At 31.5% G+C, this 18976-nt stretch overlaps 1 protein-coding gene across 1 annotated transcript; it reads right to left on the bottom strand.

Moving 5' to 3' along the window:
• Nucleotides 1–64: 64 nt before the first annotated feature.
• On the bottom strand, nucleotides 65–2972 carry LOC116776129 (uncharacterized). The gene is made up of 4 exons (XM_061525322.1): nucleotides 2866–2972; nucleotides 1481–1603; nucleotides 849–959; nucleotides 65–763 (listed from the first exon to the last, which is right to left on the bottom strand). Exons 1-4 carry the CDS (start codon nucleotides 2947–2949, stop codon nucleotides 674–676), a joined length of 408 nt encoding a protein of 135 aa, XP_061381306.1. The 5' UTR covers nucleotides 2950–2972; the 3' UTR covers nucleotides 65–673.
• Between the last annotated feature and the right edge of the window lie 16004 nt (nucleotides 2973–18976).

The following is an 18976-nucleotide window of genomic DNA, read 5'->3' as shown; positions in this document are numbered from 1 at the left end:
GCTATGTATGTAACTAAAAGGAGTTAGAGGGTTTATACAAATATTGTTAAGTAAAAAGGCAACACAGTACGAAATAATATTTATAAAAAAAAAAATATAAAAACTACATTCATGTCCACAATGGTAACTCAAATATCACGTGGTTTAGACATTAAGACAATAACTATTTCTTATGGCAAGAAATATGGCGTTCAAAGTGTATTTTATTACGGCATTGTTTAACCTCTTTTGTTTTGTATATAGTAAATACATTATCACAACAATTTTTTTTATATAATAAAGAAATGTACTGAGAAAAAAATTAAACAGGTCTATTATAATTCGGATGTGAAGCGGAAGTTTAAAACATCATCAATACACGTCCCATCATCAATTTCCTTGTGTATTCTTTTATTTTTAATATCTGAAATATTTTCATATTGTAGTTTTCGCGTTCATTACTTGTATACAGTTACTAAAATATACAAGTTAATTTTTATAAATAACGCCTGATTTATTTAAAGAGCAATTTCGCATTCAAGGTTTTTTGCTTTATGAATTTGTATGTTAATAAGTTACTCTTGATTTTGACAAGGATATTTGACTGTGAAAACAAATACATTGTATTTTTTTGATTTTTCATGAATTTAAGGCCTACGTCTTTCATAAAACTTAGATTAAACATTTCTCTTATTTACTTCTTCCCCGCTACGTAGTTGCCAGCTTCATCTTTGTATAAGTCTTCATTGATTGCGTAAAATGCTGGTGAGCTGGGACAATCGACCTAGAACAAGATCATTGTCGTAAACAAACAATAACCACTTGCGATATATATATATATATATAAAATTAATACAAGCGAAAATTACCTTGAAGAACCAATCACAAACTCTGCTCTGCTGATTGAACACAGTTCCCGGAGCACAGATGAAGGAATACTTGAGATTACCACCGATGCTGGGTACACACCAGTGCCAGACCTGACGGAAAAGTAGGAGACAATTAACACCAATATACCAAGCATTCCATTCCGTTCCAGATATGAGGAGTTTGGAAGACCAACAAATCAACATCATCCAATAAAAGTTACTGAACAATAAATTTTACAATTTCTTCATAGATTTCAACACGAAAGATTCCTTAGTACACAGGTATACGACCCGAACAAGTATTTGACTTGACAAAAAGTTGATGGAACAATAACATTAACTCATGTGTTATATAAAACAGTTTTAATTTAATTCAATTATAATGCAAGTGAATGGGGAGTGGTGTTTATATTGCTTGTTGGACATTGAGCAGACAGATATGTTGTCACTAATGGACAAACACTGATTAAATTTGTTGTAAAAGTCATAAATAACAACTTCTAAGGAAGACTCGGGTTCACTGGCGCTAAAAGCCAGGAATATTCCGCTAAAATCTTTTATAAAACATATTTCAGCGAACCAGAAGAACCAGCTGTTATGACTACAGCTGTCCAGTAGTTGAGCACATGTACCTGGCACATCGTCTCCGTGTCAGCGTAGTAACCAGGTATTTTGTCGTCGCAGGTGAAAGACAGGCCCTGCGGAACCTCCTCGTATGCTGGATAATCTTCGCCGGGGATGTATCCGTCTAGAGACTGGTGGTTAAAGTTTTAAGAATAATTACATTTTGTTGTGTTGAAGAAGTATATAGAATGTTCTAGAAAATAAAATATTCTATTTATTTATTTAAAGGAACATTTTTAATGATTTGATTATATTACATTTTTTTGGTGTCTATGTTTCCAAAATGTAAAAAGAATATCTGTCTTTAATATAAATATAATCGTTTGTATAAAATTTCGTGTTTGTTTACACATAACATGGGCCAATTAAATGACGATTATTTTGAATTTCGTTCCTGTCGGCAGTTTGCTCCATCTCTGAAACGGTTGGAACAATTTTGATTGAACTTTCACGATAAAAAGATATTCACACGTCACGTCGCGGGCTCAGCTGCTTTTACTATAGAGTATGTTTAAAAATGGAAATTGGAACATTAAAAAAAGAATTAAAAAAAAAAAAAAACAAAAAAATATTTTCGATCATTTCATGCTTATTTAAATTAAGCAATAATTCAATTCAGGTTCAGCCATGAAAAGTTTGTTGAAATTATCATACAGATGCGATTCCCATAAGAATAGTTCCAATTAAAACTTAACAAAGTAAATACTACAATTAAAACACAATTAAAAAGAGATAATACCATATAATGAATATAAATGTTGTCATTACAACAGATTACTTGTCAATAAAAAGTCAATGATATATACGTAACACAAGGAAACGTTTGATGTCGAGTCACGAGCTGTGGTTTCATATTTCAGGGGGTTCTTATAATATGAAATTCATAAAATCTTAATGAAATCGGTTGATAATAGTTGTTTTAAAATTTCAAATAAACCTTATTAACTTTAATGTAAAACGCCTGTGAAATTAATTATAGCAACATAAAATAGACGTAAAAGAGATATGTCAATTACATTAGGCGTTGCTTAACTTGAATTGAAGTTAAACTCGTCATGCGACTTCTAAAAACGTTGCGTTAAAAGTTTAAGGCTCCTGGGGTGGGATAAAAAGAGACAAAGCGAGAGGAAATGCGGGCAATCAATTGTGTCTTATAAGTAATAATAATAAAGTGTGCCTTAAAGACACACTAGATCTCCTTAAAAATCAATTTCCGCCCTTTCCTGTTTTCGTTTCAACATTATCAACGGAGTATCACTTCTTCTTGGAGGGGCTCCACGCACAATAACTTTCTTTTTACTCTAATGACTTGTCAATTAAAAACTGCTTACTTTATTAATCAATGAAGGCTGAAATAGTGTCAAAAGTGGCAAGTACATATGTATATACTCACAGCCATTGAATTGTCGATGATGTAAAACAAAACAGCTATAATCCCCGCACAGCAAAACCTTATACATGTCCTTGATTCTGTCATCGCTCTGAAATATCTGTAACAAGGTAAATATACATTGAATAAAACAAGTAAATTAATTATATATTTTTATACGCCTATTGAAAATCAGCTCAAGAAACTCAAATAGTTTGAGTTAAAAATAAGTAAATAAAATATTGGAAAGTATTAAATTATAATTTGTTGATTTGATCATTATTTGATGTTAATACTCAGGTCGGGTACGATTAGAACAGCTAGTGATGGTTGCACGAATTAAAATGGCGACGATAAGTTGACGAGGACTTTTCGAAGGTTAGCAACACACTAAATGTGTACAAAACCCTCCTAACATATATATATATATATATATATATATATTAACTAAATGCTAAAAGTATAATAAAACAACACTGACAACATTTTGTTTAAGTGTTGTTGTAATATTGATTAATGTTTGGGTAGTATCACCTTGATAGATTGGAGTAAGCAAAGAAAATCGTAAGTTAAATGAGGCTGCCCACAAAAAGGTTGATCTCGTTAAATCTATTGATGTTTATTTATTTCAATGGAACATTACATTACGTTAATGATATTATTTCGCACAACGAAATTTAGTTATTCACACATTAGGTCAGAAATTCAATGACAGAATTACATATGCCTTGTAATTATAGTTTTTAAAGAATTATACGCAATGAGATATAATCACAATGAGATATTGTGTCTGTCAATTTGTCTAGAACCGAGTAACCGGTGTTACGAAATGTGATTTTTTTATGTCCCATGAAAATTACGAGGTAAAGTTGAAGTGACTGGGCGTGTTGTTGAGGATTTTCTTGAAATAATGAAGAGAATATCGACTTTGACTCGTCGTTTGGCTGTGGATGTGACGAATCGAGAATGTTTCCACTAAAATTAAAAAAAAAAAATTTTTTTATACGTGAAATATGTAAACTTTTTGGTTATCCAAAATAAGGTCTAAGTTGCGTGCATGTAGAAAATGCTGATAGATTTTTTACATCATCAAACATCGGATGGACTCTTTGCAAAATTTATAAAAAAATGACATCGTGCACATATAATAAGATATTGTTGATTAAATTGATTATAGCTTATAGCTTTGAATAAAAACTATATGTTAGTGGAAAAATTCTGATCGAGCTGAGACGAAACCTCTTATCATTCCATGGATTCACCGTGCGGGTGCCGGGTCAATCGTTGCAGGGAGAGGAGCTTCAACAGTGCTTGGACTTGCGACCCAGGTGTAGGTTTAGGGCCATATTTTGATGAAAAATTAGAAAAAATAGATATTGGTCTTACAAAATAGTCGAAGTTGTTGTGTCTCGATAGTAAACTGTTAAATTTATTTATTACGTAAAAATATTCAATTCAATAAGGCATTAGCGCCAGTCTTTTCTCTGTTCGCGTTGAATCCTAACTTAACATGACCGTTACAGTTAAAAATTACAAACACCGTGCGAAATTGATAGCATCTTCCAACAATGGTAGCAATTAACCTCTTTTTTATGGTAATTAGGTTAAAAATTGTTAAATTATTATTCTCGCGGCCATATGCAATTATGAATTCACATGTTTGCGTACAATCTGTTTATCATGTCTTTTGCAATGCTGAACTAGCTGTGACAATTTAGTCGCTTTCATAGTAAAAGCGTTTTTAGGAAAGATGTTATTTTTTTCTTTTTTTTTTTTGGCAAAAGTATATTTAAACTGATGATATTTTTGCAATATATAGGCTTAAAATATTTCCAACTTTCTTGGTCTAAAAAACTTCTGTTCTTAATATTTAAGTGGTCAATAGAAAACCGACGGTTTGAAAGTTTTTAACACCAATACTGTAAGTGTTTGCAGCAAACTTCTACTAAGATACATATGTTCAATTATATATGAAATAACATATTTTTATAGATGTTGTTATGTGTGATAAGCATCACAACATTCTTATTTGTCAACGACATTTTTTAGTTTTATCCCGATCGATACAGTCAAAAGCTAGGGGCTAGTAAATAGTTCCCTTAATGCCAAAAATAAGACGATACATTTGTAGATCGTAAAAAAGGTGGGTAGTTTAACGTTCTAGAATTAACAGGTTTTTAACAAATATTTGCCTTTTGATTTATTTATGTTGGTCCCGTAAATAATATAAACCGATTCTATTAAAACTGTGTTTTAGTCTATTATGACTTATATATAAAAAAATATTATTTTTATTTAAATATTATTATACATATATGGAAATAAAAATGTATTGTGTTGTATTTCATGAACTTTCATTGATATTTTTTAGATATTTTTTATCATTCCCATAGTTAAATCTACATGAGTGTACGCGCTGATTTGCTTGTTAACATACGTGCAATGCCAAAACAGGTAATAACAAAGAATATATATAGTTTTATTGTTCATAATATAATAAATTAGGTATTTTTTTTACAGATTTTTTTTCTATACTATTTTTATATTACAGTTTACAACCACTTAATGTATTTCGATGATTGAGTTGTATTTTAATAATAGACATTGCCTGGGTGCCATGACTTGTAGTCTTTGGTTTGGTGATAATACATATATATATAGGATAATAGAGGGTCAGAAAAACTTGTCAACAATGTATCAATGTAATTGGCACAAGATCTAACATATTTAGCCTCGATGTTATGAGGTGCCTGTCGTTTTCACAATATAATTTTTTTTTATTACAACCCAAAGTTACACAATCGATCCTTCTGATAAGATAAGATATAAGTTAGGACAATTAAAACAGATTTAACATAGAGTTCGCTTACTGAGATGTTTTTATCGTCAGAGTAAATATAAAGAGTTTATTATTTATCACCTAAGTTCATACTGAAAAAGGTGGCTGGAGAAACTGGATGCGGAAGGCGGAGGACCGGGTATTGTGGCGCGAATTTGGAGAGGCCTATGTCCAGCAGTGGACCAAGAGTGGCTAAATGATGATGATACTTTCAGGAGTAGATATCAACGAGATACTCTGAACTGGCTGTGTTGAGTTTAATTTTGAAAACTTATGGTAAGTTTAAAGATTTCTTTAATTATCAATTTAATTTAATATCAGTTAGAATATCTAAACCAAATAGTTATAGGTATTTATAAGTTAAAACGCGCATATCTATATATATATATATATATGTTCGTTGGCTTTTTTTGACATTGATGGCTTCTTCATAGCTCCCAATTCGTGCGTGATATGTTATAGTTTTTTTGACAATTAATAGGATTTTTTGTTCATAATAAATAAATGTACAAAGTTTATCGTTGCAAACATGGAATTTAACAAAAAAAAATTACCGTTTTTTATAATGTGGCACGGTATATATGTCGTTTTTTTATAATATTTTTTCGATATTCCCCTCCCTCATGGCCTCTCAATTCTTACAATTAAAATAACAAGACCAACTGACAGACATTTTCATCTCGTCCGCCCGTGAATCCCGTGATCACGGTGGCTGCAAAGTTACCGAAACGTCGGTAGTATGTAGTTTAAAATATTAAAAAACCTGTAGTAAATCCGAAAATATTAGTTTTGTTTAAATTAATCCTAGCGAAAGTCTTATATAGCATTCCTTATAATTTATGTAATATTCTTAAATTACGTGATTAGTTTCGATATAAGATTTTCATTCAGATTCTCCCGTTCTCTCCAACAATGCGGTCCCAATCAATATCCCACGCGTGTAGGAAATATCAAATAATGCAATACACTTTTTATCACTTCCACACGCGTTTGTCTGTCTTTTTGCTTGTGATTTATCAATAGTTTACTTAATTACTGTTTGATTATGTTGCGGAAAATTTATTGCTTTAAAATACAGCGCTTTGGGCTCTTTCTATGAAATTTTGTTGAAAAGAAGAGATGCTAGTAGAATATACATTGAACATCCTAAAGACCTTTAAAATGACTATACTGTTGTTATTTAGCTGCTTGGACAAATAGCTCAGCTTACTTCCGATCAAGAGCTCAGAGAATTTGTTTTTGACCTCAATGAACATATTCTTCTATTCACTTGAGTTAATTTGGGAAACCTTGCGCTAAACAATTTTATAATTATCTATGATTAGCTAATAACTAATATTGGAAATTTGGGATAATTTAAATCATGGCACAAGTAGTATTATATTGTTTACGGGCCCAAAGGACTTTCGATTTAACGAATGGGACTGGGAAGACAAGACTTGTTATTGGAGAAAGTGTGGTTGGTATAAAATAACTAGCGCAGCGTGTTGGCTCAAGTGAATTGTACCTAATTTAGTGATAACGGTTTGACCTTGAAATGATAATATGACCTCGGTTGTAAGCTTCTGCTATCGTTATTAAATGGGTGGCCCAAAAACCTCAGTTAAATTATTTTATGATGTTGATAACTTTGTTCGTGTTTAGTTCTGTGGCTTGATAAATTGTGGTAGTGTAAGGAATAGACATTAAAATCACATCCACGACTTCAATGATGACTTAAAATTGGTTCTAAATTTATCAAATTACTTTTAGTTTGCACTGACTTTCCATAACCGAATCGGCGTAGACGAAATTTTTTTCAAAGAATGTCGATATACCCAGATAAAATAAGTCACATTCCAAGGTCTGCCAGAGCTTGGAGTAGTGTTAAATTAAAACTAAAAATCCTCGTATAACCAGGTGTTTTTGGTAACACAGATGATAAAACAGCTGTAGAGCGCTATCAATCCAGTTGCGGAAAGCTAGAATTAATTGGACTTAGACAAAGAACCATGGTAGAGCGTGTTGATGTCACACTTCAGACAATCTCTGAGTGGGGAGATGATAATCTTGAGACATCAAGTTCACCAACATACAAGGGTTGTTATACCAGCTGTATACGTCTATTCCACTTGACCTATGCCGTTTAGAATGTGTTAGTGGACTTACCGACTTCCTCAAATAGAAGGTATTGAGTTATCCCCGAACCATTACTTTGGTAGGAACATTTAGTTGAGATTTAAGTTAAATACAAAGAAGTCACACATATTGTCTATATAAAGCATGGGTCGGGTCGTGTGTGGATTTTGTCATTTTGGGCAGACACTATCAAATTTTATCAGTGCTTCAGGGTCAATGCAGACGCGCTAAAAAACTAATTGGTGACCACAACTTAGTTAAAGCCAGTCTATTCAGCTTCGATGCATAGAATAGCAATCCCCTTGGTATTCTACAGAATAGACTATTGATGGTCCGCAGAAATTTCACGCTTTTATCCCCGTGTCTTCTTTTTCTCATCGGAAAACCAGATTCATAGCTGGCTTCCATCCTTTTGTGTAGACTCTCTCATATCCTGACCAAGCGATATTCTTCCGCTTTCTTCGTGATAAGGATGAGAACATTGTTCCTGGTTTATCTAACTCAAATTACAAGTTGGGTGTGAACAAGGCTAGATTGAATAGAATTAATGGCGTAGTTACTCTGTTTCCACGTAGCAACACGTGGAATAACATATAGACAGAGTCCATGATGCAGTTTATTTCCAAATATGCAGCTTATAGTGTACCTAGATGGACCTCCACAGATAATATAAATAATTTAAATTAATTATGATTATTTTAAAATTAAACTATTATCTTTCAACGAGTACCGTAACTGTTAACACTATTAATCATCGATAAACATGAATGTTTAGCCAAATTTGGCTTCCGCCATTTTTAATTTTGAAGCGTTTAAGAAGTTGTTATAAATTTTGTATATTATTTTTCAAAATCTTGCTCGCAATTCCAAATACCAACCTCAGATCTGGCTGTGCCGTTAATTACAACGAAATTCTTTAGACATTTAATTAAAACTCAGTAATAACTGCAATTAGTTTAAATGATGGATGACATTTGAGAAAAGATGGCCGCCCGTCAGACATCAAATGTCGTGAGAAATTCAACAATGCTTATTTCCACACCGCTATAATATACTATTTTGTAATATATATAAATTACTTTTTTTACTACTTCTTCGTATTTTATATAGTATTTAAAAAAATATCCATTTTACCTATAATGAATATGTCATGACCGTTAGAAAACTTTTATTTGTTATAGTTTTGACAGTAATAATTCCTATTATAATTTGAATATTTTTTTAACATTAAAATTACATATACGTAAATAAATACCGAAGAAGTGTTACATTTAAAATTAACTGTACCGAGATTCCTGTTTGAAAGAGGCACAAATATTTTATAACGGGACATGATACAGGGCACTACAATATAAATATTCTGTAGTGTAAGAGCTATGTCATGTCTTTGTTTCCAGAATCACATCAAACAATTTTAATAAAAAAAAATTCTATATATATATATATATATATATATAATAGTCAATGTTTATGTAAATAAAAATAAATTAAAAAAAAAACTATATCACAATAATTAAATAAAATTATACATATTCAATAAAGAATAAAATAAAACTTATTTAAGTGTATTTTGTAGTAATTAAGGTCAAATTTATTTAGTTATTAGTCAATAGGGTAGATTGTAAATTAAATAAAGTATTGTATAGGTACTTTATTAGGACAAAAAAAATCCTATAAATTTCCGTACAGAAACATCACTAGCATTAATTTAAATGAAACTAATATTTTTCGGATATACCTACCACGCGTGCTTTATATTCGTTACTTTTACGTTTCGGTTACTTTTCAGCAACCGTGATCACGGGCAGGCGAGATGTGAAATCACTAACATTGTTAATATAATAACATAGTAACTATTGCTTTTGTAAATAAAATCATTCTAATAGGGTATTTATCAAAATCTTGCTTTTTATATGTTAATATAGTGTCTGGTTGTTCAGTGTTCTTCCGTGTAAAATTCAGAATTACGCGCAGAGAAAATGTATGGAGTGTTTAAATGGAAAGAGGTTTTAGTCAGTGTAAGATAAATATTCTAATAAATAATTAATAGATTTTTATTAAATATCCAATAATATAAAAATCTTTTTATAATTAATTACGTTAAAAATATGTCAAGATAAATCGTTTTAACAACCGATGTCAATTAAATTTGAAAATTATGTGAAAAATATTTTCAAGTTACATTATTATTAGTATATATATATACAAAGCAGGTGGAGGCAGGAGGCAGTTTAGAACCAGGAGACTGACATTAGATACTTGTCATCCCGTTCGAACGAAGAAGAAAAAATTATTAAAATTAATTATACCTAAACTGTCAAAATCCAAAATGTGTTTATTTCGCTGTCTCTAAAGCGGAACACAATTCGCCCGGTCAGCTATACAATTCTTATTCTGAAACGCGGACGAAGTTGCGGGCAAAAACTAGTCTTTAATAAGTGCCATTTCCATTTATATATTTCATTTCCAACAACAAATCATATAATATGTTTATTTTAAAAACTAATGATAACTAACTATCCATTTTTTTTTTAAATAAAATCAAATATTCGATTCAAATTTCACTAGTTCTGTATAAAGTCAGATGATTACAGCATCTTATCTTAAGACGCGCGCTCCAAAGATGCTGTGATCTTAATCGAATACTAGGAAACATTTTGTTTAAGTTAGGAAATACGACAACCGCGAAATAATATGGTCTGTCGTAATTACCTTTACTGATAAAGAGGTTGAGGTTTTAATGGGGGCATGTGTATCATAATATACAGTAGGAACAAGAATATTATTACACTATTGGTTTGTTAGATGTACAAATAAGAAGAAATTGTACAAAAGATAAGAATAGAAGTTGTACAAAAGATAAAACGAAATTGTACCCGAAACAAAAATGTTATAACATTGGGAAAAAATATATATATATATATATGTATATATATATATATATATATTTTTAATCATTACTAGGTTCAACGTCTTTTAAAATCTTCGTTTAAATACTAGTACAACTATGATGTCAATTCCAAACTAGGAATCACCTTTAAAGGAATTTTATACAATTTTGAAAGTAATCAAGGACATAAACGGAAATTGTTTAAGAATTGGGTAGTTGGGAAAACTTAAAAAAAATACTTTAAAAAACGTCGACAGACGAATTTTTTGTTCGAAAACGATTTCTGTGAATCAAATATAAACAAAAATATTTATATGATAATTATAATTTTTTTTTAAGACTATTTTTCATAACTTTAATATGTGTGACTTTACTTTCTTTGAGATGATAAGACCTCAATAAAAATATTTACTGCGTGACACATACCGAAAAGAATAATGTAAAAATATAAGGCAACAGATTTGCTTATTATAACTCCGTTAATTAAAACATTGTTGTTCTAAATTCGTTTAGTATAAGAGAGCTTACATACAAGTTATAACCCACAGCTCTGCTCGCTTAAATTGTGCTATCAATAAACAAATATAAATGTAGTGTCAAGATAATAACTTTGTATTTTTACAATGAAACTGTTAAAAAAATCTTTTTTTATTTGCCTTATATTCTGTACGTACTTAAAATCAGAGTAAGTTGCATTAAAATGTGTCGAGCTTTTCTAAATGAAACTAGTATTTTTCGGATAAACTACGCGTGATTTATTTTTTTGTAAAAAACTACATACTCCCGACGTTTCGGTTACTTTTCAGCAACCGTGATCACGGGCAGACGAGATGTCGGGAGTATGTAGTTTTTTACAAAAATAAATCACGCGTTGTTTATCCGAAAGAAAAAAGGTTTCATTTAAACGAATAAAAGTCGCGAAAATCTTACATCACATTAAGTTTTTTAAATTTCATCTCAAACATAGTCCGTTTGACAGAATATGGATTGTAAGAATATATAGCCAAGTATCACACGAGATATCTCTCGTGAAAAAACGATGACATCCAAATGTCTTACGGGGTTCCTGAATTAAAGCCTTTTAAGGCTTTCCGTCCAAACGCGTATCATTTTAATGTAACTATTAAATCATTTTATCTGTCGAATTTCAGTCGTAGTTACACTTACTGAACGAAAGGGGGAAATAGGATTGGTTAGTCCGCATGCTATTTTCACATGAAATGTAATTTGCATATATATGCATGTATTTTATAGCGAAAATTTTATATAATAGTATCTTTTATATTGTAAATCGTAAGTTATAAGTATAAAACCTCAAATTTCAAAGACAGTTGTTTAGGTTTAAATGTACTATCGATATATAAACACTTCTATATATTATTTGTTATATAAAAATATTAATTATGGCAAAACAAACATTGTACATACCGACAATCACACTGAGGCGTTTGAAACTAAACTAAAACATTTGATGTATGACGAGACGTTTTATACTCGGCCGGAGAATAACATGGACCTACCCTTATCCTTAATTATTATCTCATATATATATGTGCAGAAGATATTTATTTAAATAAATATATTTAAAATCAAATTTTCTTTATTAAATCATCTATTAAATTTAGTACAACAAATTGAAAATTTTTTATATAGATAAAAATTTAAAAAAGTATCTCAATGTAACTAATTAGTATCATCTTATCCTTTGTAGAAAATAAATTTATGTATTTTCTAATAACAAAACATGTTTGTTTGTTATGTATGAATACAGAAACCAGTAGATTTTGTAAAAAAAAATGTGATCGGTCCATCGCTTTGTGATGACGATAAGCATTACATTGAAAATGCACTCGTATATATAAAACAAGTCACATCCACACTAATCAAACAATTCTCCCACGGTGTTACTTACACTTTTAGGAACAAGCACTATTTATTGTTGAATATTACGCATACAACAATTACTTCTTTAAATTATTGTCTTAATATTATTTTTATTCGCATTTGTATTGTATCTGTATTATAAGGCTGCGTTTGTCTTTAAATCTTGTAGGGAAAATCCATCGAAATGTATTTCCTGGAAAGGTATTTTCATTTAAATTAAACTAGTATTTTTCGGATAAACTACTCGTGATTTGTTTTTGTAAAAAAATAAATACTCCCGACGTTTCGGTTACTTTTCAGCAACCGTGATCACGGTTAGACGAGGCACATCAGTCTTTTAACAAAAATAAATCACTCGTAGTATATCCGAAAAATACTAGTTTCATTTAAATGAATAAAACTCGCGAAAATCTTAGATCTCATTAGGTATTTTCATTATTATATTTCACATTATTTACGCAGAACTCTATCAAAATCGATTCAGTAGAATGAAAATCATTTTGGTGAAACATGAAGATATCTTTGAACACTAGTACCTAAGTAGATTTTTAATTTTTACAATGTATCCCATAGCTTACGGGTGTTAAGACAAATACAGTGTAGCAAGTTAGGTTCGGTTTTATAAGATAAATAAAATTGGATTTATATTAGAGGAAAAGCTAATAATATTATCAATGCGAAGGTCGTGAGAACGCATGCATGTTTGACGCTTCAGGCAAAAACCACTAAACTGATTTTGATAAAACTTTTTTCAGGTTAACACATATAATGTATTTTATTCCGGAATTCCTAGTACTTACCACAGGGTCAAACGGAACAGTTGTATAGTTTTAATGTCGCGCGACACACAATAGATGTCGCTGATTGATAGATAACATACATATGTGATATTGTTTTACACACTGTACTCTCCGGTTTGAGCATTATTTCGAAGCTAAATGTTGGCAAAAAGTACTATGATATAAATGAAACTAGTATTATTCGGATATACTACGCGGATTTTATTATTTAAAAACTACATAATCCCGACGTTTCGGTTACTTTGCAGCAACCGTGATCACGGGCAGACGATGTGTCTCGTAAAATAATAAAATCCGCGTAGTATATCCGACTAATACTGGTTTCATTTAAATGAATAAAACTCGCGGAAATCTTAGATCTCATTACTATGATATAATTTTATTTGGCATAAAAAAAATTAAATTACTATAGTTTTTATAACTAATAACCATCATTTAAATGATTCACATGTCTGAGATAAAATAGTTTGGATCCAAATTCATTTAATCTCATGTAAATGAATTAAAGAAGTTTTTTATATTTATTAAGTTGAATTCTAAATTACGTGTTTCCATTGCATGTTTAATTAAAAAAACATCTCATTTTGTGTTAAAGGCGGAATAAAGTATGTTAATTGGTACCTACATATCAAAATTAATTCTTTAAGAATAAGCAGATGAAAGAGTGTTATGTGTATATATTGTTTTGAACTTTCCAGGGTCTTTCCTTGTAATCGTATCCCCTGGGTGCACACGGAACTGCCCTCGTCCTCCATCCAGGGCGAGCTGGCGACTTATGTTACTTTGAAGACACGTTTTCAAGGTCATTACCAGCTCTTCATAGTGGCTTCAGCCGGCTTAAATTGCTCTGATTCATCCATTTTAAACGTACTATTGCCGTTACCTTTGAACAATATCGAAGATATATATATATATATATATATTGAGATATGAAAAAAAATCCTTTTCAAATTTGTGGTTTAAATCCTAACGGGTTAGGTAAAGGTTTTTTTAAATTTTATAATACCCTTATTAGTTGTTTCATACCTACAAACTGATAGTTCGACGGTTTTAAATCATCAAAACTAAAGTATTTGTAGCTTACTTGATTGAGGGTACTTACGAGTCCTTACTTGGTGTGTTTATTCAGAAGCACCTACATGTATATATATCTGTGGTATAGTACTTAAAGTTCCTACTATTTATTTATTTATTTATGTAGCAAGAGTAGAAATAGTTACAAAATTAATTACAAAAGAAAAGTGATGCACAAAAGATAACTTATCTCTTAAAAGAGATCTCTACCAGAAACCCTAGGGTAAGTAAAATACATTATTTAGATTGAAATCTATATATTATTTGTAACCAGTTGTTTTGTAGTTGTATATAGTTGTTTATTTAGTGGTCAGTATCAAAACGCCCGCTCTGATGTAACGTAATTGTTCCTCTAACGTGTAGTATGATCGGTTCACATTGATATTTAATTATATTTCCTGATATATAAAAAAAAATTACAGAGATACATGCAATTAATAAACATACATACGGTTTTATACAGTCAAATATATATATATATATATATATATATATATATAATAAATGTACTGCTAATAATCCCTGACCTATAAGCATTATAAATTAAGTTCAACTAGATGGCAGCACTGGACCTTTTTAGTTAAATCTTAGGACTAAGATTGTCTATGCTCTGAAATAAATGACAACAGATATAAAATAATGATCCAATTAATGAATTTTGAGTGTATTATTTATTAGGAATACAATACAAATATATATGGCACAAAGTATCACGGTTCGTCAGTCACACTATAGACCCATCAGAACTGTGAGAAAACATCCGACCTTGCATCCGTGAGATTTGTTACATGTAAAAGTGAACGGCTACGCCGATTTCGATGGAGTTTATAGGTTAATGGTGATTACATACGAGATAACGTTAGACCGAATTTTACAGTTATTTTCTGTTGTCCCAATGACGTTTTTTTCCCTATTTTTATTATATAGTCCCGTCGATTTGTGATCATATCTATTATCGTATTAAGCCCTGGTGGCCTAGACTTTAAAGGCCCGCCCCTGACGCACGAGGGTGTGGGTTCGAATCCGGCAAGTACCAATGTGAATTTTCCGAGTCATATGTACTTTATAAGAGTATTTAGACACCACTAACAGGCAATAAAGGAAAACATCGTGAGAAAACCTGGATTTATGTACGTAAGTTTAAATTATAAGGTAAGTCTTATTTTTTTAAAGGGGAAAATCATCGAATGACTCCTCTTTTCCTGGGTAGGACAAGGGAGGATCAAACTCCTACTGGATGAAATCCCCCCACCTACTCCTACTCCAAGCGAAGTTGTGGTACATCAATCCGCTTGCAACAGTCACCCGGCTTGAGATTAACGTAAATCTGCCATTATCATGGACACCACTTGGTAAAACTTCAAATATAAAAGCTACAAAAAATGAACTCATTTAAGGTATGTATTTACTGCTGGATTAGCTTTGAACTGGATCCGTTTAATGCAACCATACTTTAGCTGCTACAGGCTCCAGCTGTTGTTAGCTTCAGCTAAGCTTCGAGTCTTCAATATTTAAAGTCTTCAAATATTGCAATAAAATACATTTGACATATCATCGTGTTATAAATACAGAGAGGATTTGTTATTTTATTTAAAACCATATATATATATATATATATATATATATATATATATGTATATAGAGAGAGAGTTTGCGGACATGTTATTCTGAAGAAGAATAATTATTGCCTACATCCAAGTGGTAAGATGAAGGGGAAATAGCCGGAGATTTAGGAGAAGCAGATAATTAACTAGTTTTTGCCAGCGACTTCGTCCGCTAGAACATCAGAGTTAAGTTAAGAGAGAAATTTACAAAGCGTTTTAAAACAGTACATATAGTAACCAACTGGCAGCGACATCTATAGTGGGTTACGAGAACTTCATACAAGACAACCGTCACGCCTTGATCCCGTGGGAATTAGAGAAACCTATACGTAATTCCCTACACGGAATCCACAATTCGCCTACGCGTAATTGCATCAGGATGTTAATTGGCCAGGCCACCCTCATACCGATAGCAGCACCACCTGGCGGACTGATGTATGAATCGAAACCCTCGAGGCTGCGACCCATGAAAATCATTCAAATCGGTCCAGCCGTTAAGAAATTCAGTGACATACACACGTACTATATATATATAAAGAAAATAAATTAATTATAAACTACACGATACTTATTTCCCAGAACTTTGTCACTGAAATGTTTAGTGTACGCTCCACAATTACCGTGACGATGAAGAACCGCGGGTGAAGGAATTTGATAGATTGACTGTCCAAGAAACGGAGAGTGACGAGATGTTTATGTGGGACAAGTAAACCTGATAGACCTTGGCCTGTTATGTCAAAACACACACACACACACACATATATATATATATAGATGGGCACGTGACATATATATAGATAGAAATAACCATTTCTATATTTTTTATTACTCTAACCATATGTCGTATTTCGGTCTTGTATGTGTATAAAATATATATTTTTAATCACATTAAATTACATACTTAAACTTAATTAGTCAATACATATATGTATGTGCACTTATGGTTTGGTTTCACTGGGATCCCACACGACTCTAGTGTACCAAATTAAAACACACGCACACACGCATGCACACATGCACACATGCACAGAATATATTGGAACTTCATCTTCAAATAAGCGTTTCATACATTAAGTAAAACAATAATGGCCGTTCTTACTAGTATTATTTCATTATTCTAATACTACTGAAATGAGAGCGGACAGTATGTACTATATAGCAACATTAAATTAGTTACCTCGGACACTAATAGCGTCGGGACATCGAACCTGCGACTCCTGAACCGTGGAGATGTACGCGCACTACCGGTGTAATGCGCTCGTCTCGAGTATACTCTACATTGTTAAACATATTATGTTACGTTGTTTTAGCTCTTTATTATAATTGTATTTTTTTTTATAAATTTTCATACAATTTTATTGTAAAGTGTAAAAATACATTTTTGATAAAGCAAATGATAATGGTTAATATAATCCATTGTCTCAAAAATTACAGCGATTTTTAAACTTTTTTTTTTACTTTACAATAGAGATTATAATTGAAGTCAGTTTTTTTTTCCTTTAAATTTCATCTCATAAATTAATTTTATTTCAAACAATAGCTTGCAGTTCTTTTATATTTAATTTAGTAGAGTTTCCACTTAACACAGTTTTAATTCAATAGGTCAAGTGATGTCAGACAAATATAAAGGTATTCTAAGAATGTTTGGACAGATATTATTGAACTTTACCAGTGTTATAGAATTTATATTAATAATAATTAATAGTTAAAAGATTATTATTTATAAAAAAAAAAACAAACGTAAAGTTGTATAGGATCGCTTCTGAACTGGAAATAAAAAAATGTTAATATATTAAACAAAATTTAACAAATTTTAGACATCAGTGATTAAAGAAATTTCGCGTTATATTAATATAATCAATTAATATAAATAAATAAAAATACATATAAGAAAACATCAATGAAAATAACATTAGTAGGTTGGCCCAAAGAATTTGGTAGTTCAGATCAAGGCCCCTTACTTTTGAGAGGACAGTCAATCAACCAGCGGCTTTCCCATCTTTCTTATAGATTTACATTAAATGCTACTCAGCGACACATCTTCGACTATAGACAATGGGTCTCCACTCGCATCCTAACACTTTTCTTTACCTAAAGACGTTGCAGCCAGCCTTCTTGTCCTTGACGGAGAACTAAACATTAAATCCTGGCGACTACTAGTACCATTATTGCCTGGGATACAGACTTGAGTTATTATTTTTGCAGTGGGTCGATTGCTTTTTATGTTGAGAAAGATATTTTAGACGGCAGGATATTTCTCAGAGAATGTAATATTTTAATCCCAGGGTCTGTGCCAGAGCATTATTCTTAAAATAATTTAAATATTAAGGCCAGCTTGCTAAAATAGGTACGATTGAATAAAATCATACATTGCGCTTATCCTTCTTCAATTTGTTATGCGTCCATGTGAGACGGGGAGCGCTTATCATCAAGTCCACCTCCTGCCTGTTCGCCATCTTTGGCAAATAATAAAAAGTGGACTGTTAAGTAAACATATAATGAGGGAAATATCTTAAGTATTTTTTTTTATGTGCAAGGTCACAAACGAGCAGACAGCCTACTTGATGGGCAGTACTGACCGTCCCCCTTGGATATCCGCATCATCTCTGTTGCGAATGCCTTGCCACCCTTGGATGTTGAGGAAGAGGGAGGGTTGGGAAAAGGAAAATGGCAGGAAAGGGTGGGAATAGGGAAAATTCAACCGGGTCTATCACTCATCTGACGAAACGCAACCACTATAGACTACTAAACGCCGATCTTCTGTGAGAGGGTGGTACTTCCCCGGTCGAGCCGGACCAAACTCCTACAAATTGAACCCCAGAACTAAGATCTAAACAGCAAAATCATGAAGATTTGTATCAAAGAAAAAGAATGGATTTTTTTTAAATTGAAAGTTCGTATTAAGGACGATGAGATAAGAAAGGTT

The sequence above is a fragment of the Danaus plexippus genome, chromosome 28 (assembly GCF_018135715.1).
Source record: "Danaus plexippus chromosome 28, MEX_DaPlex, whole genome shotgun sequence".
Lineage (NCBI taxonomy): Eukaryota > Metazoa > Arthropoda > Insecta > Lepidoptera > Nymphalidae > Danaus > Danaus plexippus.
Note: the sequence above shows the minus strand (reverse complement) of the source record. Positions and strands in the feature narration are given on the sequence as shown.

What these genes read in the sequence shown, in the direction of transcription:
- LOC116776129 (XM_061525322.1), bottom strand. Translation starts at nt 2,949, where the DNA reads ATGACAGAATCAAGGACATGTATAAGGTTTTGCTGTGCGGGGATTATA. An exon ending in TCATCGACAATTCAATGGCT is followed by an intron (nt 1,604 to 2,865) that starts GTGAGTATATAC and finishes TTTAACCACCAG; the next exon opens with TCTCTAGACGGATACATCCC. An exon ending in ACACGGAGACGATGTGCCAG is followed by an intron (nt 960 to 1,480) that starts GTACATGTGCTC and finishes CTTTTCCGTCAG; the next exon opens with GTCTGGCACTGGTGTGTACC.